This window comes from Eurosta solidaginis, chromosome 1, assembly GCF_040869045.1.
Source record: "Eurosta solidaginis isolate ZX-2024a chromosome 1, ASM4086904v1, whole genome shotgun sequence".
Classification (NCBI taxonomy): Eukaryota; Metazoa; Arthropoda; class Insecta; order Diptera; family Tephritidae; genus Eurosta; species Eurosta solidaginis.
The window spans coordinates 331,360,777-331,385,494 of record NC_090319.1 but is presented as its reverse complement, the minus strand read 5'-3'; the positions used below and the strand labels follow the sequence as shown (position 1 = coordinate 331,385,494).

The following is a 24,718-nucleotide window of genomic DNA, read 5'->3' as shown; positions in this document are numbered from 1 at the left end:
GCTGCATGTGATCTTGCACTCAAAGAAATGGAATATGATAAGAAATGTATAGAGCTTTTTCGCAGCGTTTATATGATAGCATCACTTCAAGATTATCACATGTTATATGTAATTGTGATCCAGAGCAAACGTATAGTGGTTGTTTAAATTTATAATTTGCCTATGTTGAGGGTGAATCATTACTGATGTCCTTAAAACATGTGGCATTGTCTAGTGGCTAGCATCACTGGAACCTTGCGATTGGAATTGATGGGGATTTGGCACATAGTTCAATGAAGGCAATTTATTGTTTATATTGCCGATAAATGCATCAAATATGTCGAACGTTTACGTGAAATGTCTCCATTACCTATTGATTTGGAAAATATCCAATGGTCGCAACAATAATTTTGTTTATGATATATAAATAAGGGACTGTTTTCTATATATACAACTTATTAGGAAGTATGTAGTTCTTACTTTATCTGCCTAAGGTCGGTATTTTGAAGTATTAAAATGATATTGGAAATGCTATCACTATTGTCAACTGTTTTTTCTAGTGGACTTTATTTTCTAAAACATAGTTGGCCCACGGCAGTGGTTTGCAAGCCGTGCGAATGTATTTCTGCCTTAAAAAGTGAAAAGCAGCATACCACAAACTGGATCTTAATCTGCTTAGAGGTATATCGTACCAAGGTTTTTTATTTTTTCCCCACTGTTTGCGCTATAATTTTTTGACTATTTGTGTATCGTTTATGATTTTTCCAACAAATAAAGGTTTCAAAGTTCGGGTGTAACCGAACATTATATACTGCTCTATATTCTCTTGCTCCGGGAAGGTATCGAACCAAACCCCGGTCCTGAGAAATGGTTTTGCTGCATCTGCCGGAAAAGAATCTTTTTAGGACGGTCATACTCTGTTCAGTGTGTCTCGTGTAAGGGATGGTTGCATCGGACAGGTTGTTCTGGGCTTGATCCCAAAATCCGACGTCCACCTAACTTTTATAAATCTTTTGTGGCTCCTTGCTGTTCACGCCCAAGGGCGTCCCGTAGTCTACGCCTTAGCGCGGAGTATGCGTTCCTCTTCCACAAGTTTTGGGTACTTTTCTTTGAGTACTGGATTCACCGGGCAATTCCCGACATAAAGGTCCGACGCCTGTTTGTGGAGTTCATCAAGGACCTGCTTGTGTTTTTTTGCTTCATACGGCTGGGTTCTCAGGTGCCGTATTTCTTCAAAATCCTTACGGATATGACTCCTTAAGCCCCTAGGCGGTGTTGGCTCATCAATCAGATGTCTGCTTGGATGCCCAGGTTTCTGGGTATTCAACAGGAACTGTTTGGTTAGCATCTCATTTCTCTCCCTGATGGGGAGTATTCTCGCTTCATTATGTAGATGGTGTTCTGGGGACATAAGAAGACAGTCCGTGGCGATTCTGAGAGCAGTATTTTGGCAGGCCTGTAGCTTCTTCCAGTGGGTAATTTTTAGGCTTGGCGACCATATGGGTGACGCGTAGCACGTAAACGGCTGGCAAATTGCTTTGTATGTAGTAATGAGAGTTTCTTTATCTTTTCCCCAGGTACTGCCAGCAAGGGATTTGAAGATTTTATTACGGCTCTGGATTTTCCGAACAATTGCGGCTGCGTGCTCCCCAAAATATATACCCTGATCAAACGTCACACCCAAGATTTTGGGGTGTAGGACAGTCGGTAGCGTAGTGCCATCGACGTGGATGTTCAAAATGGTCGACATTTGGGACCATGTTGTAAATAAGGTCGCGGAAGATTTAGTTGGTGATAATGCCAGGTTTCGCGAGGCGAAAAAACTGGAGAGATCAGGGAGGTAGCCGTTTATTCTGTTGCAGAGCTCATCGATCTGTGGGCCTGGGCCTGTGGCCATTATTGTGCAGTCATCGGCGTATGAATCGATAGTGACTCCTTCTGGTGGTGAAGGTAGCATAGATATGTATAAATTAAACAAAATTGGGGATAGGACACCACTCTGTGGCACCCCTTGTTTAATTCTTCTTGGTTTTGATGTTTCGTTTCTAAATTGCACCGATACCTGCCGACCACCCAGATAATTTGCAGTCACCTTTTAAGACATGGTGGAAGGGTAGACCCTTCCAGGTCTTGCAGTAACGTGCCATGGTTGACCGTATCAAAAGCTTTTGATAGGTCTACCGCTACGAGTACTTTTCTATGGTGGGGGTCCTGATGGTATTTAGCGCGGTGGTGGGCTATGGAGTTTTCTGAAGCCATGCTGATGACAGGCTAGCTGCAAACTTGCTTGGAAGTAGGGGAGCAAAATGACTTCAAGCGTCTTTGCTACTGGCGATAGGAGAGATATCGGACGATACGACTCTCCTATGTTAGCTGGTTTCCCAGGCTTTAGTAGCGGGACCACCTTGGCCATTTTCCATTTTTCGGGTATGACAAAGGTGGAAAGAGACAGGTTGAAGACATGCGCTAAGTATTTGAAACTATCTTTCCCTAGGCATTTAAGCGTCGGCATGGCTATGCCGTCTGGGCCCACTGCTTTGGATGGTTTAGCGTGACCAATTTGTCATTGTGCTTAGACGGATTCGATAGGGACTTTACGGTGGACCAAAGTTTACCCACACCGGCAGATAAGTTACAACCTCTTAGGTGCTCCTCCCATTTCGCCCGATTGTGTTCATCCATAAGCAATCTGATGCGTTGGTTTATATCCCTTATTTGGGGGTAGCCTGGGTCGAGCTGTCTTATAATGTCACGTTCTCTCGCTAAATTTGCGGCCTCCGCCGAGAAGTCGGGCCGAATTTCGGAAATTCTCCCGGCGGGAATGAAACGTGCCGAGGCGGATTCAATGACCTTGCGGAAAGCACGGTACCTTTGGCGGGCATCAGTCGGGATAGGGAGGGCAGCAAAGAGGTCGTCTGTAAAAGATTTATATTCTTCCCACTTTCCTTTTTTAAAATTTGTGAAAGTGCGTTTTTCTGTAACGATGAAGTCGGCGGTACGCTCGAACGAATAAGTATAGGCAGGTGGTCGGATGCCAATGTTACCATCGGCTGCCAGTTGATGCAGTTTACGAGTTCTGCGCTCACGATTGAGATATCCGGCGAACTGTGACAGCTTCTTACCATACGTGTGGGGGCGTCTCCGTTTATTGTGCAGAACGTCGTTTCTTCTGATCCGCCAACATCTCACCCCTACTGTCCGCCCGCAAGTTTGAATGCCATAGATCGTGATGTGCATTAAAGTCGCCTAAGATAATGCGATTGTTGCCAGTGAGTAAGGCGCTAATATTAGGGCGGTATCCACTGGGGCAATAGGTGGCAGGAGGGATGTAGATGTTAATGATTTCTAGGTTTGCATCGCCTGACCGGACAGATAGGCCTTGACGTTCTAAGACATTGTCCCTGCGGTCGATGCCAGGATCAGATATATGATATTGCACAGAGTGGTGTATGATAAACGCAAGGCCGCCTCCATTTCCGCTCATGCGATCTTTTCTGTGGACATTATACCCAGAACAGGTTTGCAGTGCAGATCTTGCTGTGAGTTTAGTCTCTGCTGCTCGCGCCCCATGGCGCAAACGGCTGCTACCACCCTGCAAAAATTGTTGAATTACGTGTTCCATTTTCTTCATGTTAGAGTACTCTAACAATACTCCTTTGCAATGCGTTTGCGGACCACCATCAGCCGATCATTGCTCGTTTTTTAACGACCGTGATCGCGACACGATGACGATCAAACAGAGTTACCAAAAGTAAAATATTGCATACAAATAACTGATAATAAAATTTTACTATGGCAACTCTGATAAAATGCAACTGCGCACTGGTTTTATGTATACATACTATAGTATAGAGAAATATTGGTTTCTTTATTCACGCAAATGCTAAATAACATAAGAATATTCGTAGTAAAAAATATAAAAGTTGTATTGCCCCTCTCCATTTACCTTCATTTTAAATTAAGTTCACTCAGATAATTCTTTCCGACACAATTCCTCTTTAGTACTTTGGCATATGATCCTCTTTGGGTACTCCATGGAGAACTACAGTGAAAGTACTTTGGAAAGTACTCTCACGTATGTACTCTATGGAATACTCACAAACAAAGCGAGAGTGGGATCACCTACTCCTCTCCTCGGACATCGCAATGTTAATTGGAGCACATTTTTTGTATGAATACAGATTAGTTTTGGAATACTCCTATACTCCCAAAGGAGTATTCCTTACATTATTTATGGAGTACTTGCGTTTTTTGAAGGGCACTCATAACTACTATCTCCGTAGTAGATTCGGTAGCAATGCCGAGCATCAGCCCCTGCCCCCGTCTATTTCCCTCTTTTCCGGGAGCAATCATGTAGGTCAGGGAAACAGACCCTTAGTCGCTACCCCCGTTTGCCAGCACACAATATAAGTATTTGCGCCATCCGCCCAATGCGGCTCCTGCCGTGGGCGGTGCCACTTTCCTAGATGTTCTGGTCTCCGTGACGGCAACCCCCTGACGGTTTTCATTGCGCCATGTTGCCAGGTCGCTAACTCAATTACACCGGGTACCCCAATGCTTACCCAAGGACGCACAAGAGCAGTTGCGTCCTAGCCTTTCACAACCCAGGCGTAGTCACCTATCTCTTACTCCTAGAGTGACGACGTCTCCCCCGTTGCGCTTCAGAATTCGGTAATAGTCTAGTTGAGGGGTCGACTGCTAATATGCTACCAAAAATGTCGAGAGAGGTGTCAAACGACGCGTCTTGACATCAGTATTAATGATCCGAAGGCGGAAAATTTTAACGCGTTCAAAAGATATTAACGAAAAACCGAAAAAAGACCCGCGGGTACCTCTGAAACCGGGGGTCGGATCCATAGTATTTTTGCGCAGAACACCTTTCTGCTACCGCCACGGTGATGGACAATTTTTTTTGTAGGTACAAACACAACAACAATCACATGGAAATCGCCAAATACACTGCAAATATCTCCGGACAGAGATAAAATTTTTCTTTTCCGCCTTCGGATTATTGTTCTCGAGATTAATACGCGTCTTTTGACACCTCACTCGATATTTTTGCTAGCGTATTAGCAGTCGACCCCTCAACTAGACTATTACCCAGAATTCTGCAGTTAAACTGTAATGGATTAATAAATGTAAATAAACAAAAAACGTAAACATAAACAAAGTTTGACATTTTATAACCAGCTTCGAATGAAAAAACATGTCAAATGCAACTCTGATGCTTTTACCTGGTTATTGTACCATGACTAGACTATTATAATAGGTATACCTATCTGGCTCAAATAGTTTTTGTTGCATTTACATGCAAAATTTTATTTGGCTCAGGCTCTTTGCCACCGGATGATGGCAATTGATAACAGATTTTGAATTTCACGAAATTTTGGCAGTCACGTTCAATGTCACTAATGTCAAAAAAATTGTGTACGTGTTGATAAAGCGCAAAAATAAGAAGAACGATCAAAAGCAAAATAAAAAAGAAATTTTCAATTAGTTTTGATTTTTTCGAAAATTTTTGCATTATAATTTTTATTTTGTTATCCGTGTACATAAAACAAAAGAAGCAGTTTTGCGTGCGACTTCACATTCCATGTAATAATTTTTTAGTAAGTATAATTCACATTGCGTGAACAATTTTTCCAATGAAAATGTGAATTTATTTTGAAACAAATGTAATTGCAATGGCAGTGCATTTAATGTGTTCTCTACAAAATTATACACCATAAAAAGTTTGTGATTAGAAATAATATATATTTTGATAAGATTTACATCAAAGTGCAAATATGAATATTGATAGCCAATAAAGTAAAGCTTTTTAAGTGCAGTTGCATTCTATACTATTAACAAAACAAGTAATGTACTTATGAATGTGTAACTTTTAAATTGTAGTTTGTATATATTGCATAGTATTGCGGCATCAACAAATTTTGAAAGAAATAATTAAGTAGAAGGCAATCTACAGGTATCCTCCATAATCGAATTTGTTTACGTAATCTACTCTTCCACACAATGAACTTATCAGCGGCTTCCAAACGTGATATGTCTCGTGTAGATTCCCAATCACCGCCCACACCAGCTAGAAGCAAAGGTAGCATTCCATCATTTGGTCAACTTAACGATACATCGCTAGAAAGCAGTGGAATATATGACAGCGCTGTGGAGAATCTCACGGCATATACATCATTTGATGGTAAGTACTGTTTTGTGTTTACAGGAAAGGTATGTTGTTGTAGCAGCGCTTCGCCCCATCCAATAGGTGCGACCAATCGCAAATTGTCATCAATGTCCTCTAACGGGAGTTCAAGGAAACTTGCTGTTTCAACAGGGGTGGACCATAATGAAGGGTATTAGAGGGGTTGTTCCACAATACAATTGAGATGGTTGGTGTCATGTGGGTCAAATTGCAAGCAGGACGCGCGTTTGCCTAGGGAGAGTACGTTCCTCCTCTGCTAGTTCTGGGTATTTTTCTTTAAGTACTGGATTCGCCGGGCAATTGCCGGCATAGAGGTCCGACGTCTGCTTGTAGATATCACTGAGGACCTGCTTGTCTTTTTTAGCTTCATACGGCTGTGTTCTTCTGTACCGTATTTCCTCATAATGCTTATGATGATGACTCCTTAAGCCTCTGGGCGGTGTTGCTCATCAATCAGATATCTGTTATGATGGCCAAGTTTCTGGGTATTCAACAGAAACTGTTTGGTTAGCATTTCATTTCTCTCCCTAATGGGGAGTACTCTCGCCTCATTATGTAGATGGTGTTCTGGGGATATAAGAAGATAGCCCGTAGCGTTTCTGAGGGCAGTATGTTGGCAGGCCTGTATTTTCATCCAGTGAGTAACATTGAGGCTTGGCGACCATGTCGGGCCCGCGTATCATGCAATCGGCCGGCTAATTGCTTTGTAAGTGGTAATGACCGTTTCTTTATCTTCATCCCAAGTGCTGGCGGCAAGAGATTTGAGGACTTTATTACAGCTCTGGATTTTCGGTACAATTGCGGCTGCATACTCACCAAAATGTAGATCCTAATCAAACGTCACACCCAAAATGTTGGGGTGTAGGACAGTCGGTAGCGTGGTGCCATCGACGTGGATGTTCAATAAGGTCGACATTTGGCACGTCCACTGGTGAGATCAGGGAGATAGCTGTTTATTTTGTTACAAAGCTTATCGATATGTGGGCCTGGGCCTGTGGCCCTTATTTTGCAGTCATCGGCGTAGGAAACGATAATGACTCCTTCTGGTGGTGAAGGTAGCTTTGATATGTAGAAGTTAAACAAAGTAGGGATAGGACATCGCCCTATGGCACCCCTTGTTTAATTCTTCTTGGTTTGGATGTTACGTTCCTGAATTGCACCGATGCTTGCCGACCAGACAGATAATTTGCGGTCCACCTTATGAGACTAGGGGGAAGGAGTGACCCTTCCAGGTCTTGCAGTAACGTGCCATGGTTGACCGTACCAAAAGCTTTTGACAGGTCTAACGCAACGAGTACTGTCCTATGGTGGGGTTTTATCGAAAATTTATCTGAGTGCTAATGGCATTTAGCGCGCGGTGGTAGTGCTATGTAATTTTCAGAAGCCATGAACGATGGCATCCTCCACCTCTTTGGAGGTGATGGTAATTCAGGGACGCGCTGTATTTATGTTTGTGTGCGCGTCTGTTGGCCCGCCGTCTATTTTTGTCAATCATAGAATGATTATATATTGTCGGTAAAAAGCGCTCGCGCATTTCTTCGCATCCGACAGCAATTTATCGCCAAAGACGATGGAGATTTTGTCATTTTGCTTAGACAGATTCGATAGGGATTTTACGGTGAACCAAAGCTTAGCAACACCGGTAGAGAGGTTACAATTCTTTAAATACTCGTCCCATTTCGCCCGCTTGTGTTCATCCACAAGCAATCTGATGCGTTGGTTTATATCCCTTATTTGGTCACGTTCTCTCGCTAAAATTACGTCGCCGGAAAATGAGGCCGGATTTCCGGAATTCTTCCGGCGGGAATAAAACGAGCCGAGACGGATTCAATGACCTTGCGGAAAGCACGTTCCCCTTGACATCAGTCGGGATAGGGATGGAAGCAAAGCGGTTGTCCCTAAAGGATTTGTAGTCATCCCACTTTCCTTTGTGAAAGTTGATGAAAGTGCGGTTCTCGGTAATGATGAACAGGAAAGGTATCACAATATCCGGTTGACCACCAAATATTTGTTGCTATTGCGATGCAAGAGGAAGTGTGATTCAACTGCTGCTAACTTACATGCGACATACCAGTTACATCAACACGATGGATGTAACCTACGCGTAAAGAACATAAGGGCGAAGAGGAAGATTAGTATTGGGGATTCAAATAGGCGCAATGCAAAGCTTAATTCTCAACTTTCTAAACCCAATTGTCAACCTAACTTACCAGAGGGAAATCCATAGCACTACCACCTAAACGTCATAAACGCACAAATAAATTGCGCATTAAATCAAAACCCCCACCATAGGACAGAACTCGTTGAGCTAAACCTGTCAAAAGCTTTTGATACGGTCAACCACGGCACGTTACTGCAAGACCTGGAAGGTTCCTCCCTCCCCCCTAACCTCAAAAAGAGGACCGCAAATTATCTGTCTGGGCGGCAAGAGTTGGTGCAATTCAGGAACATAACATCTAAAGTAAGAAGAATTAAACAAGGGGTAGATAGATATATAATTAATTGAGGATCGCACTGCGACCATTGGTCTATTGTGCCCTCAGCTACTTCACCTCATTCAAGCGTACATCTCTGATGAACCCTAGCAGTTCACCTGGCTTAAGGGATTTGATGTGATAATGCTCTGCCCATGGTGAGCCCATAAACTTAACCCTACGTCTTGAGATTGCGTCACACTCCAGGAGGATATGGTCCACCGTCTCCGCTGATCGATCACAAAATCGGCATGTGTTGTTCGATATTATATCCAGCTTTTGCATGTGACTGTTCAGTTTACAGTGTCCTGTAAGATTAACCGTTAGGATTCTTGGGTTATCTTTCGAGAGGCCTATTTATTTATTTGTTTATTTATTTATTTATCAGTGTACAAATTAAACAATTATACAGACCAAATATCCCGACACATAATTCTCAGAGCAGTCATCAATTTTAAAGTAATATTTAAACAGTACTTAATTAAACGCTTGACAATTTCAATTAAAAACTTAGAAGTAAGCAAAAGTTAAAATGTTGTAAATAAGTTAAAATGTACTCATGAAGGAGCTATTAAATAATAATTTATGAAATTGACAATAAAGCAAATTAATAGTAGATAAAATATATAGATACAGAATAGAATTTATACAGAGTAAATTTGATTGCATACATATAAAAATAATGATCACAACGCAATTTTGCAAACAAGTTTCAAGTAACTGGTACTTCATATTTGAAACAGAGGGTTGAACAGTATATCACGGTTTAGCGTTCTTTGCTTCATTTCGAATTACAAATTTAATGTAGTTAAAAGGTATTTTTTAATACCAAGAAACGAGTCGCAGACGTCTAAATTTTTACAGTGTTTATTAAAATCACGACATAAACAGCGAAGTGGTTCGTGCATTTCATAATTCGACCTGCATGTAGCTACAAAAATTAATTGAAAATGTCTAGATGGCCTAATAGGAACGTTAAACTAAATTTCACCAAGCAAAAATGGAATATTTATTGACTCTCTTATTATTTTAACAATAAATAAGACACCAAGCATCTCCCTCCGGCTCTGCACTGTGGGCAACTGTATTAGTTTTAACTATCACTGAAATGGACAGACGGAACTATGCGAACGGAAGAGAATTCCAAAACAGTAAATCTAAATATATCGTCAGCTGAAAACGACACAAAGGTACGGCTCTTAAATGTGCGGTCAGTACAAAGCCTAGACTTACCAAGACAAACACTCGACGCAAAAGAAATGCAAAGGCGATTCAAACACCTACGAGACCTTCCGATCCCTTCATATCAAGGAGCAGAGCCTCGAATAATAATCGGCCTGAACAACGTACGTGCAGCTATACCGTTGAAATACAGAGAGGGTAAACCCCATGAACCAGCTGCGGTTAAATCGCGATTGGGCTGGACAATTTTTGGAGCTTTGGGTCAAGTAAGAGAAGGTGCTGAAACTTATAGCGACTGCGTATTTCAGCTCCATGTTCACGAACTGGAGGACGATATACCCCTACACAAACTAATAGCTGATAAAATGAACTGAAGATTTTTAGAAGGATCCCATGGAGAGTGTTTTAAAGCGAAAAGCAAAAATTGTTTCTGGACCGATTCCAGCTTGTCAGAATGAACCTGATAACGCCGATTCCAAATTATAGCATTTTCAGGTCAAATGAAAATTTTTCATTTCAAATGAACCTTACAGGTTGCCAGCGCAATATATAGCTTCTCCAAACCCAATTGTCAACCTCACCTATCCGCGGCGAATCCTGTTTCACTAACAGACGAGGCTCTGGCGACCCCAAGCTCCTCATAGAATTTGGGGGTAGGGAGGGGGGAATGGCCTGAAGGTTTAATGTGGCCACATAAATCGTTCCCGAGATGGTCGGGCTAGCACCTTAATGGTGCTATGGTACCGGAGCGTACCGGATTTGTATCCGGCAAAGGACCATCACATCGATGACACTCCCCAAAGCCTTCGGGGAGCAACCTTATCGCTACAACAACAACAACATAGCAAGGTATTGAGAGAAACATTACTTTTACCAACTATATAGTAGAACATGTGGACTCTGGAGAGATCTTTTTTAAGCATGCTGAAAAACATAACGGTAAAAAGTGATCTTTTCTACTCTATGGCGTAGTTACATTGCACTTCACTCGTTTGGGCCTTTGAAAACATATATATTTGTTTTTATTCCATTATTTTTCATTGTATATTGTATTTAAATGTAATACTTAGAATATATATATTAGAATGGGTCGATTTATTAACCGATATCGCGCCATCGATTTTTCGATAGGATTAGGGGTCAGGAAAAAAAGTTTCACTACGCATACCCAAACAAATAATTTTCGAGCCAGCGAAATTTCATTTTTTTTTTTTTTTACTGTTTTTGACTTTGATTTTTAAGGGTTTTTTCATGACCTAATAAAAAAATTTTCATATGTATACCCTGTCCGACCCAAAAACGTCCGCTAACCCGCTGGGGTAATACTTTGCTGTTGTTGTTGTTGTTGTTGTAGCGATAAGGTTGCTCCCCGAAGGCTTTGGGGAGTGTTATCGATGTGATGGTCCTTTGCCGGATACAAATCCGGTACGCTCCGGTACCACAGCACCATTAAGGTGCTAGCCCGACCATCTCGGGAACGATTTATGTGGCCACATTAAACCTTCAGGCCATTCCCTCCCTCCCTACCCCCAAGTTCCATGAGGAGCTTGGGGTCGCCAGAGCCTCGTTTGTTAGTGAAACAGGATTCGCCGCGGACAGGTGAGGTTGACAATTGGGTTTGGAGAAGCTATATATTGCGCTGGCAACCTAAAAGGTTGCGCTACACAGCCCTTTGAATCTGGTATTTTAGTCGCCTCTTACGACAGGCATACCTACCGCGGGTATATTCTGATCCCCTAACCCGCTGGGGTTACTTTGCTATCGTTCTATGTTGTTTGGTAAGACGTTGGTCAAAGAGAAAAGCATAATACAGAGGATTCAACCGATGTGTTAGTTGGTGTGTCAGACAGTGAATAGGAAATACGCTCACATCATGGTCTTTGGTTCCTTCTTTTTGTTCTCTACGTTGCTTTATTCCTACGTGATTAACGAGGTATATGTAGAAGAAGAATGCGCTTTATATATAAGATGAGTAGATACAAGTAAAGAATATAGGTGCTTATTTTAAGTGGGTGGTTAAACTGTAGTATATAAGTTGCCTAGCGTATAACCCTGCTACTTTATCTATTAAAAATTGAAACGATCAAAAGGCGAGGCTAAACTAAGCCGACCTTAACTGCAGCTTAAATTCACAAAGAAAATTTTAACAAAAATTTTGCCTTCAATGTGGCTAATTAGAAATAGTTGTCTTAAAGAAAAATATGATAAATACTTAGCGTTATAAAGTACGATATAAACAATTGACAATATTGACAATTACCTTAGTAGTATGGTTTCATTTGACTTGAAAAAAGTTTCATTTGAAATGAAAAAAGTTTCATTTAAAATGAGAAAAGGTTCATTTGAAATGAAAAAAGTTTCATTTGACCTGAAAATGCTATATTGAAGCGTATTCCAAAGTAGGTCTGACCAATGATATAAAAAGAGTTTTTGTAACGTATGGGTCATTAAATTCGTTAGACCAACGTTAACGAAAGCCAAAGTACCTTTAGCGTTATTCACGCAAGATTCAATATGAAGTTTAAAATCGAGTTATGGGTCCATTGTAACGCCTAAATCAATAAAATTAGTGACTTGCTTTATTACATAGTCGCCAATAACATAATCATGGGATAGGAAGGACTTCCTTGTAAAACACATGCACTTACATTTAGGTAGGTTTAGTGACATGGCGTTTACATTACACCAGTCACCTAGACTATTCAGATCAGCCTGAAGACATGCCCTATCCACGGGTGAGCGGATAGGCATTATAAGTTTGACATCATCAGCGTACATCAACGGCTTGCAGCTCTTCAAAACACTAGGAAGGTCATTAATGAACAACAGGAACAAAACCGGACCAAGATGGCTGCCTTGAGGAACACCAGAAATTACGTTTATGAACCGAGACCAACAATTATTAAATATAACTGTTTGTTTTCTTTCCTTCACATAAGAAGAAACCCAAGATAGAAGCAAAAGGGGAAACCATAACCGATCAAGTTTGAATAAAAGTATAGAATGAGAAACTTTATCAAATGCCTTACTAAAATCAGTATAAATAACACCAACTTCACAATTAGTCTTAAAACTGTTTGATACAAAGGTGTAAACTCGAGCAAGTTGGACACCGTTGATTTACTCTTGCAAAAGCCATGTTGTGAAAAGTCAATTAATGAAGATACTCTAAAAGCAATCTTTTTTGTGATAATCAATTCAAATAGCTTAGGAATAGTGTTGAGTTTGGCTATTCCTCTATAATTTATAACACACGCTCTGCTTCCATTTTTATGCAGTGGTATAATGATTCCACTTCTTGGGGAATACCCCTTGCTTCAGGAACGCATTAAACAAACAGGCTAGAGGTCGATATAAGTATCGAGCACAAGATTTCAGCACTACCGACGGAATTTGATCCGGACCACTAGAGTAAAAAATTTTTAGATTTTCCAGATGAGTTAAAACATCATCAGTACATATGTATGGGACTACCAGGGAATCCAGAGGAGACAATCTGAAAGGATAATTCGATGGCGGGTAATCATAGGTGTTTGAATAATTAGCTTCATTGTAGAAGGAAACCCTTTTATCTTCCTTTTTGATTTAAAGAAGCTGTACAACGCCTTAGGATTGACAAAAATTTGGCTTTTAATCCTACTGATATAGTTCTTGTAACAAATTCTGTTCAATGTGTTATATTTGTGACGTAAAATTGAGTAGGCGGCATAGTCAGTCATTGATCCAGAAAGTTTGTAACGTTTGAATGAACGCGTCTTCTGATTTTTCAGGCGTTTCAATTCTTTAGTGCTCCTAGCCGATGATGATATAGCAGTGGTTTCGGACGTAGGTATGCATTTTTTAAATATTCCGTATAATACATTATTAAAATGGCATATAATCTCATCAATATCCCCATCGTATTCAGGCCAATTTATTCGCGATACTTCGAGTATTACTTTAGACAAATTGGCTTTTCTAAACAGAAATCGGTGAGGGGTCTTTCGCACTACGTTGGAGGAACGCTCAGATAAATTATGAGATTCCATAAACATCGCGAGAGCAGGATGATACACATCTTCAGGCAGGGCAAGGGGATCGCATCGATTTACAAAACAATTTGAATCGTCTGAGAAAATTAAATCCAAGCATTTACCGAATTTATTCTGAATGTTGTTAACTTGAAAAAGTCCAACATCTGCAAATTCGTTTAGGAAATCATAGGGTATAGCGCGAAAAGAAGTAGGGACTAGCTTCCCGTCGATAAGACTCCATGACACACATGGCAGATTAAAATCACCAAGTACAGCGACAGAATCACAGGCCCTGGCAGTACTGCACACAGATTTCACTATCGAGGAATGATTCAAATATAAGGAAAAGTCAGATTGTGGGGGAATGTAGTTGGCTATAAAATATTTGTAGGTTGAGGAAAGTTTTACTCTCACACAAAGAAGCTCAGCATCCTCAAAGTCAGGAAAATGTAGTTCCTCCGCGGAAAACCTAGTGTGAACGGCAATTAACACACCTCCACCAGCTCTGGCCAGTCGGTCTTTTCTAAACACTTGAAACGAAATCCATAAAACTTCAGCATTAAATACTGTTGGATTTAGCCAAGTCTCAGTAAAAACGAGTACATCATAAGAACTCTCATGACTCAGTACAAAAACTTCCGTTAGTTTGGTATTCAACCCCTAACGTTCTGATAAAATATACTAAGTGAGATATTATTTACGTTTGATAAGACATAATTTAAGTTTGTACCACTCCTGGAGTGTTGCTTGGCAGGTTTTTTGAGGTATTTAAAGTAGCGCGGTCACGGTTCGACTTTCTAGTAAACAAATGCACTACAGAGTGTTTCGACCAGAAAGTAGAATCGAGTACCCTATCAAAAAATTTGTCAGGATGGCCAGGAACAGCCAGGGGTGTTGATATCTTGGCTCTGGGTCCAACGACTCCAGATCCAATCCCCTCTGGTGTCTTCGAGCCATCGGTATACCATATTATTCTATTTAGCTGCTGAATGCTCTCAATTCTACTTTCCTCCCATGTACCCTTGTCTCCCAGTTCTACTTTATACCTTTTCTCAAAAACTATCTGCCTGAGGATATCATCCCTCGGGAGTTGAGAGATTGGGATCTTCTCTCTCAATTCCGCCATGTTCCGGGACGATATGACTTTCCCTTTGCCCGAGCCGTCCTTGACGATATTCAGGAGGGTTCGCTTGGCTGACTGCTCTATCGATATATGCAGCGGGGTTAGATCGAGGATAGCTTCCAGCGCTGTTGTAGGGCATGTACGCATAGCTCCCGTGATGCACACACATGCCAGTCGCTGAAGTTTTGTCAGGCTTGCCTCGTCGTCGCCCGAGTTGTTCTCGATGTCCAGGCTATCGAGCCATATGTTATCATAGGCTTTACTATCATGGTATACATCCATCTTAGCACATGTGGGCTACAGCCCCATGATTTGCCTGCTAGACGTTTGCATACCATGATGGACCTCGTGGCCCTAGTTTTCATGGAGTCGAAGTGTTGTGTCCATATGAGCTTGGTGTCAAAAATGACCCCCAAGTATTTCACAGCGGTTCCATATTCTAGTGCCACGCCATCTATTGTTATTGCTCTCAGGGCTGGTAGGACCCTTCTTTTAGTGGAGGGGATGATGGTTGTCTTAGATGGGTTGATGTTAAGCCCCACACTGGCGCACCATCCCCTTGTAATGTTCAATGCTCTTTGTAATATGTCACAGAGCGTGCTCTCGAATTTACCCCTTGCAACTATGACGATGTCGTCAGCATATCCTTGGCATCTTATGCCATTGTTTGATAGCTCTTGCAGGAGTTCATCCACTACTAGGCTCCACAGAAGGGGTGACAGGACACCTCCTTGGGGGCACCCCCTCGTGGTATTAACCTTAACTGTGCTCTTGTCTATATGGGCTTCAGCGATTCTTGTACGGAGTAGATTGTCAATCCATCTGTGGATAGGCATCTGAATTTCTCTTCTCTGCAGTGCTTTGTTTACGCTTTCGTGAGATGTGTTGTCAAAACAAGAGGTATCACAGGGTGGTGTCCTATCCACACTTCTGTTTAACTTCTACATATCGAAGCTACTTTTACCAACAGAAGGAGTGACTATAGTTTCCTACGCCGATGACTGCACAATAATGGCCACAGACCCGCGCTAAATGTCGACCGAGGGCATTACGCTACAGACTGTCTTACACCCGAAAATCTTTCCAAAAAAACTGCCCTCAGAACCGCTGTGTCCCCAGGACACCACCTACACAATGAGACGATAGTACTCCCCTAGGGAGGCAAATGAAATGCTGCACAAAAAGTTTCTGTTGAATACCAAGAAACCTGGGCATCCCAACAGACATCTGATTGATGAGGCTAGACCTCCAGGGGCCTAAGGGGGCATCTCCGTAAGCAGTATGACGAAATACGGCACCTGAGAACACAGCCGTATGATGCAAAAAAGCACAAGTAGGTCCTCAGTGATATCCACAAACAAGCGTCGGACCTCTATGCCAGGAATTGCCCGGCGAATCCAGTTCTTAAAGAAAAATACCGAGAACTAGCAGAAGAGGCACGCACTCTCCCTAGGGAAACGCGCGTAACTCAAGCTCAACTTCGATCTGGGTACTGTAACAGGTTAGACTCTTACCTATCCAGAATCATCCGCGACATACAAAATGTATGTACTGCTTGCAATGTGTCCGCACATGACACCAATCATCTCCTCTTTGTAATGTGGAACCAACGCCTCTAACACCCCTCTCTCTATGGCCCACCTCTGTTGAAACTGCAAGTTTCCTTGGACTCCCGTTAGAGGATATTGATGACAATTTGTGATCGGTCGCGCCTATTGGATGGAGCGAAGCACTGCTCCAACAACAATAACATGCCACCTGCGTTCACAGTCTAACCAAAGATTTCAAGGCATGCTTGGTTACTTGGGAGCAAAGATGGGAAACATTTTAATTAACTTTGAAATCCTACACTTGATTTGCATCTTTTCTGAACCTTTTTAAGCTGTTCATGTAATAAACATCTACACAACAATGCAATGCTAAAAGACACTCCCTTAAGGTTTTAGGGCCGTGCTTTTCTTCCAAATTGTAAACACTTGCTTTTTAGCGTTTCCTACAAATCGGCGGGCTTCTGACTTCAAGCGGCACCTGCTGAGGCAGATTACGTTAAAACCACGGCGGCAGCCATAGCTTAAAATATTTTTTTTAAATACCTAACATAGCTTATCTGACTTTATATGTGCAACTAAACAAATTTCATCAAACTATTGTGTACATTGATTGCAGAAAGTGCCAACAACAATTCCACCGATACTACATTGAACGGCAGCGATTCTTATCAAAGTAACACAACCACCGGTTCATGTAGCAGCTCAAAAAAAGCCCAACGTAACTTGAATACGAACATAGGCGCCAGTATGCTACTGCTACAGTCCGAAAGCACCGATACAAATACTTCACAAGATGAAGTGGATCCGAAATCACAATTAGCAAATAAGACAATATTTAAATCGTCTAATCCGAATTTGTCAATTATAGAAATAAGTGATAATTCAATTAAAGAGAATGATTTAGAAAACTCGGTGGTGTTAATAGAATCCTCATCCGAAGATGAAAGTGCTCTTCAACAACAACAGATACCAACCAAAAGTATTGTATCTGGTGGTGGCGGTGGTGCAAGACAAAAAACATCCCCTTTGAAACCTGGCGATGCTGCAGCGGCAGAAAGATTGCGTAAAAAAGCTGAGACCTTGTTAAACTCAAGTAAACAAAAATTAAATGCAACAAAGTCTGAAGCTGAGTCAAAAGTACCCAGACGTGAGGCAAGTGATGAATCTAATGGAAATGGTGAATGGGATACACCGGAAGAACGGCCAGTTTCTAAACGTGAAATACAAATTTATGAAACAATTGAAGAATTCGAAAGGAATTTGCCTTCAACTGTGACCTTGCTGGATACGCCATTTGGGAGTAAAGTATATTTGGTTGGAACGGCACACTTTAGTGAGGAATCACAAGACGACGTCTCTTATGTAAGTTATACTAAATTATAAATTTTTGGTTCAACCGAATTTCACCTATTTTCAGGTTATACGCAATGTCCGTCCAGATGTTGTTATGGTAGAACTTTGCCCATCACGCGTACATATTTTAAAACTCGACGAGAAAACTTTGTTACAGGAGGCGAAAAACTTTAATTTTGCGAAGGTAATAATTTAAGCTGTTCTACTTAACTGTCTAGGCATGTTGCTTGGTAATTTTATTCGTTATAATAAGTAGATCGAGTGTATTTCGGCTGGGAATGAATTCAAACTGGATTTGAAGATGGCGTTTAAGTTTGCATAAAAAGTCTATATAGAGAGAGAACGGTTTTAACAGCTCGAACTCCTACTCAGTCCAGTGTGCTGCGGCGTAGACTGAATTCCCTCCGGTTTGGGTCTGAGATTCATTATATTGTTGTTGTTGGCGTTGTAGCGATAAGGTTACTCCCCGAGGGCTTTGGGGAGTGTTATCGATGTGATGGTCCTTTGCCGGACACAGATTCGGTACGCTCCGGTAACACAGCACCATTAAGGTGCTAGCCCGGAAGGAGTCACAATCGTTTCCTACGCCGATGACTGCACAATAATGGCCACAGGCCCAGGCCCAGAGATCGATGAGCTATGCAATAAAATAAACGGCTATCTCCCTGACCTCTCCAGTTTTTTCGCCTCGCGAAACCTGGCATTGTCACCGACTAAATCTTCCGCGACCTTATTTACAACATGGACGCCCCAAATGTCGACCATATTGAACATCCACGTCGATGGCACTACGCTACCGACTGTCCCACACCCCAAAATCTTGGGTGTGACGTTTGATCAGGATCTGCATTTTGGTGCGCACGCACCGCAAATGTTCCGAGAATTCAGAGTCGTAATAAAATCCTGAAATCCCTTGCTGGCAGTACCTGGGGAAAAGGTAAAGAAACGCTCATGACCACATACAAAGCAATTAGCCAGCCGATTACGTGCTACGCATCACCCATATGGTCGCCAAGCCTAAAAACTACCCACTGGAAGAAACTACAGGCCTGCCAAAATACTGCTCTCAGAATCGCCACGGGCTGTCTTCTTATGTCCCCAGAACACCATCTGCATAATGAGGCGAGAATACTCCCCATCAGGGAGAGAAATGAGATGCTGACCAAACAGTTTCTGTTGAATACCCAGAAACCTGGGCATCCCAACAGACATCTTATTGACGAACCAGCACCGCCTAGGGGCCTAAGGAGTCATCTCCGTAAGCATTTTGAGGAAATACGGCACCTGAGAACCCAGCCGTATGAAGCGAAAAAACACAAGCAGGTCCTTGGTGAACTCCATAGACAGGCGTCGGACCTTTATGTCGGGAATTGCCCGGTGAATCCAGTACTTGAAGAAAAATATCCAGAACTCGCGGAAGAGAAACGCATACTCCCCAGGGAAACGCGTGTCACTCTCGTCAACTTCGTTCTGGATACTGTAACAGGTTAAACTCTTACCTATCCAGAATCAACCCCGACATACAAAATGTATGCCCCGCTTGCAATGTGTCCCCACATGACACCAACCTCTAACACCCCTTTCTTACGTCATTTTTCATGTTTTTCCAGCTATATTTCTGCTTGATTTTATTTGTCATGCGATTTATTCCTGGGTGGCCACCACTAATAGGATCGTCATGATATTTTTGCAGAATTTCCTTAATTTTCCCGGAATTAGTCACATGTATAACCTCTGGGGTTAGTGCAATTGTTAGTTTTTTAAGAACCTTGTTTCCTTTTTCAATAAATTTTCCTACTGCAGTATAATTTCTTTTAAACAATTTGTCCCCTAAGGACAACTGTATTCGTACAAGGCCTAAATTGCCGGCTTCTCTTTCGAGCCTGGTAAAGAATTGTCCTAAGTCAATCTTATCCTCAACAATTAGGTTGCTTGTATCAAAATCGCTACGAGCTCGACTAGTCTTTTTACTTCAAATTTATTTAGCGCTTCGTATATTTTGGTGTTCTCTGTGTGACTTTCTTCAATTTTAATGTTATTTTTTATATTTTTAGCTGCTGATCTAGTTGAAACTTTCATTATTTTGCATGCCTCCACTGACATTTCTTTTAGATTTGTTATGTTAATGCGAGACAATGCGTCTGCGACGTGATTTTTTTTCCAGCAATGTACTCCACTTCGAAATTGTATTCTTCTAAATCGAGTCTTACTCGTGTTAACTTAGATGAAGGGTTCTTCATCGAAAAAAGGTAAGTTAAAGGGCGATGGTCGGTTTTGATTTTGAATTTTCTACCATAGACGTATGGTCTGAAGAATGTTATAGCCCAATGGATTGCTGCTAGTTCTTTTTCTATTGTAGCTTTGTTTGTTTCACCTTTTGTAAAGGATCTGGAGGCGTAAGCGATTGGTAACTGTTTGCCATCATGTTCCTGGCTAAGGACTGCTCCGCAAGCATACCCACTAGCGTCTGTAGTTATGCAGAATTCTTTATTGAAGTCGGGGTATTGCAAAAGTTTTGGGTTGGTTAATGCTTCCTTTAAATAGACAAAAGCTGTTTGACATTCTTCTGTCCAGTCGAAGGAAACATTCTTTTTGCAAAGCCTAGTTAATTTTCTTGAGTATTCTGCGAAATTCGGTACAAATCTTCTGTAATAATTGCAGAACGCTACGAATCTTTTAACTTCATCTGCTGTTTTTGGTGTTGGGTAATTTTAGACTATTTCAAATTTGCTTGGGTCGGGTAGTATTCCCTCGCTTGTGCATTTATGTCCTAAATAAGTTACCTCTTCGCTGAAGAATAGGCATTTATCTGGATGTAATTTTAAGTTGTATTTCCTACAAGTAGCAAAAACATCTCTTAAGTTTTTCAGCATATGTTTTTCTGAACATCCTAGTACAACTAAATCATCCATATATAGAAATGCTTGGGATGGTTTGAGACCTGCAAATGCCAGTGTCATCATTCTTTGGAATGAGTTTGGTGCTACTTTTAATCCATAGGGTAGTCTTTTAAATCTATATGTACCATTGTCTGCTGTGAACGAGGTTATATCTCTAGAATCTTGGTGTAATTCTATTTGGTGAAAACCTGACATAAGGTCAAGGCATGAAAAATATTTTGCTCTTCCAAGTTGGTCTAAAATATCATCAATTCTTGGAAGTGGGAATTTATCCGCTGCTAGTTTTTTGTTTACTTGTCTGTAGTCAACTACCAGTCTCCATCTTTTTTCAGTATTACCTGGTAGTGATTTTTTAGGTACCAGTAAAATTGGGCTGTTGTATTCTGATATTGAGGGTTCTATAATGTCATCTTCGATCAATTTATTAACCTGTTTGCTTATTTCCCATTTTTGAGTTTCGGGCAATCTATAATTTTTTATGTATACTGGGGTCATCTTTCATGTGTAATTTTTGCTTATAAAAATTATTAGAGGAGATTGGTTCTGTTTCTAGTGCAAATATGTCTATGAATTCGGTGCATAATGAGGTTAATTCTGAATCGACAAATTTTGGGAAATTTTTAGTTAATCGTTTTAATTTTTCTGTGTCATTACTCTGTTTATTGTGTGTTTTTGTTTTAATTAAATTGTAGTCATCTAAATTTTCAGTATTTATTTTGTAATTTTGAATGGTTGTGTTTTTATGTGTGGTGTTTATAATTCTGACAAAAGTTTGTTCTTTATTTGTGATTGTGTTCGCTATGAAAATTCCTTCAGATAATTGTTGATGGGGTATGAAGATGTTTTTATTATCAGAGTTTACTGTTACTTGTCTAATGACTTCAGATCTAGCAGGGATCGTAATTGTGTTGGCAGACAGATAATTTGTTAGGTACATAGTGATTGTTTGGGGAAAATCATATGGTCTTAGGATTAGTTTATCCTCCTTTTTGCCATAATCTAGAATACAATTATATTTCTTTATAAAGTCCAAACCTATTATTCCACCAGATGGTATTGGAAAGTCGTCCTCTACGACGTGAAATTTATGATAAATTAGAAGGTCATCTCCTTTTAAATCAGCTTTAATTGTGCCTAATGTACTGGTTATACCCTGACCAATGCCCTTTAAGTCTGTTATTTGTTCTGTATTTATTTTTGTATGATTAAGTACTTGATTCTTTTTAATTATGGAGATATCTGTATCTGTAGATATATAACTATTTAAGTGTAAGTTTAGTACACATATTTTTCTATCTACTGATTTTGAAGTGGAGTTTCGTGGTTTTCCTGCTGGGTACAATTTCGAACGTTACGAGTCTGGTTGTATTGTCTATTGACGTTTTGGGTTTGTGCTCCTCTTTGAGCATTATTATTTGTTACTGTGTTATTATTGTATCTTGACTGTGGTCTAAATCTTCTGCCTCGGTAATTCCCATAGTTGTTACTTCGGTAACCTCCACGGAAATTACTTCGATATTGGTTTTGTTGACGAATGTTTAGGATAGCATTCGAGCTGCCTGTGATTTCCGTGCAGCTGTTTGTGAATTTTGAGATTGCGTCGTTCATTGTTGTGAACGTTCCTGCTTGCGTTATCATTTTCACTTTATCATTGGAGCAGTTTTTACACATGGCTTTTACTGCTGCTTGCGTAGAATATCTCGTTGCTAAGTCTGGGTTAAGTCCATCCGAGATATAAGCTCCTTCCAATGATCTGGTGATTTTTTCTATTTCAGCAGTATACTGTTTTGCAGTTTTGCTGCGTTGTTGGATATTCAGGAGTTTTGCTGTTAAAACTTCTACTGATTCTCCCTTTGTTGCGGTTTTTAGTTTATTTTTTATTTGAGCGATTGTATTTTCGTTACTTATGAAGTTCCTTGCCGTGCCTTTTAGCTTTGTCTTTATCATGGTTATAGCTAAAGCTTCATGAGTATCCTTGATTTGGTCTAAAATATCAAGAGCATCTAAGAAACTGTGTAAATTTTCAGGCTTGCCATCAAACTCTGGCAGCACTGATGAGGCAGTTTTGATAAACTCTATTACTGTTTGATTGTGATATGTGATTTACTTTACTAATCAATTCTTTTATAACATTTAAGGCTTCTAAAATTATGTTTAAATGTTTTGCTATCGTTTCTGTTTTTATGGTAGTACTTTTGTTTATGCACTTGTATGATTTATCTGCTTTTAATTTTTCTTCTATTAAATTATTATGAATTTCTTGCCATGTATTCATTTCTTTCTGAAATTTCGTTTAAACTCTTGGTACATTATTTAATTGTCTCAATTTCTTTTTTATTTAATTTTTTATTAGTATTGCTATTGCGACAATCAAAAATGCAGTTACACAAACAAAAATAGTTTACCATTTATCGGAGATTTCTTCTTTATTTTCTATAATTTCTTTTGGTTCGTATTTGACCAGTTTATTTTCGCTATTGTTTTCTGTATTTTCCTTACCGACTTCGTATCCTGCGATACCTATTAGTATACCATTTAGTATAGTTTTCCACCATGCCATTTTTTAAAAAATTTTACTAAGAAAATTTGTATTTATTTATTTATTCATTTATTTGCCAACCAGTATATAATTTAGTATTAGATTTTAATTCTAAAAAAAATTATTTTTCATTTGGGAAGACCGTTCTTATCATTCTAGCTATTTCTTCCTCTGTTGTTGTAGGGTTTTTTACATCTTCTACTGTAGGTTATCTTTTCATGCCTATTTTCTTCCAAAATGGTTTTAACCATAGGAGCTGTTTTTCATAATCTACCTCTGTTTTATTTCTAAAATCTTTATCTTCCCATGTACTTCCCATGTGTTTCTTGTGATTAGATGACATTCCAATTTACTCAAAAAAAATTTTATTTTTTCTTTCTCAATTCTCTAATCTTGTCTTTTAATTTTAATCTATCCTCGGTTTTTGTTGTTAAATTTAGTAGTTTATAACTCTCAGCTATCTCTTTCCTTATTTTAAATTGTTTACCTCCCCGTTTTCTTTTTCGGATTTTTGGGGTAGGTATTTTAGGTATTTCTTCCTTTTTTACCGACTGGTTCCGTCGCCGATACTCTTCTATAGTAATTGGTGTCGGACCTTGTTTGGTATTATTACGGTTTTCAAGAACTTTCTCAGAAATTTTAATGAATTCTTTTAAAGTGTCTTCACACTTTTTAAAAATTCTGTGAAATTCTTCTTCCGTTTCTATCTCTTGCATACTAAAGAGATAACTGAGTTTTTTTTTTTTCAACAAATAAAATTTTTGCTTGACGTTAAAAAAAATTTTTTTTTTTTCAACTAATTTTCTTTCATATTATTTATTTTGTTTCCTACTTAGAGAGACAACAAAAAAAAAATCCTAAGCAAAAACTTTCGTTTCTGCTCATTGTTTAGCGTCCATAAAGGCCGCCCAATTTGTTTTCTAAATTTTATACCTATTTATAATATAAGCTGCCAGTTTTTGTTCATATAACCGATGCTCCGTTGACTGTTAATGTATCGTCTCTCGATGTAGCTATGTTTCTCCTGTCCTGGTTTATTCCACTTCTTATGCGATGATTTTAGCCATGTAACTTCTATCTAGTTTATTCCACTTCTTATGCATTCGCTGCCATGCGTGCCTTTTGGATCCGAAGTGTATATTCCACTCGATTATGCATTCGCTGCCATGCGCCCGTTGTTATAAACTTTTTGTAAAATGGGATCATTTGCATCCTTTCAAATAAACTTCTTGTGAAATGGGATCACTTGCATCCTTGCAACCAAACTTCTTGTGAAATGGGGTCACTTGCATTCTTGCCACAATTAAATAGTTGTTTTCGAAAAAATTCATTTGAATCCTTTTTGGGATTTTGATAATTACTTTTAATTACTGTAGCCTTTCAGATCTTTAGCAGGATCTGGCAGGCTC

At 40.0% G+C, this 24,718-nt stretch overlaps 1 protein-coding gene across 5 annotated transcripts in view; it reads left to right on the top strand.

Moving 5' to 3' along the window:
• The first annotated feature begins 5,405 nt into the window (after positions 1–5,405).
• Positions 5,406–24,718, top strand: part of LOC137237867 (traB domain-containing protein) — a 37,232-nt gene continuing 17,919 nt past the window's right edge. For 2 of the 5 annotated variants that reach the window (XM_067762187.1, XM_067762191.1), the window contains exons 1-4: positions 5,406–5,588; positions 5,872–6,172; positions 17,134–17,879; positions 17,935–18,054. In XM_067762187.1, the coding sequence (XP_067618288.1) occupies positions 5,992–6,172; positions 17,134–17,879; positions 17,935–18,054 (1,047 nt within the window). In that variant the 5' untranslated portion in view covers positions 5,406–5,588; positions 5,872–5,991. The remainder of the gene's footprint in view (positions 5,589–5,871; positions 6,173–17,133; positions 17,880–17,934; positions 18,055–24,718) is intronic. The other 3 variants (XM_067762190.1, XM_067762188.1, XM_067762189.1) reach the window with 3 other exon arrangements.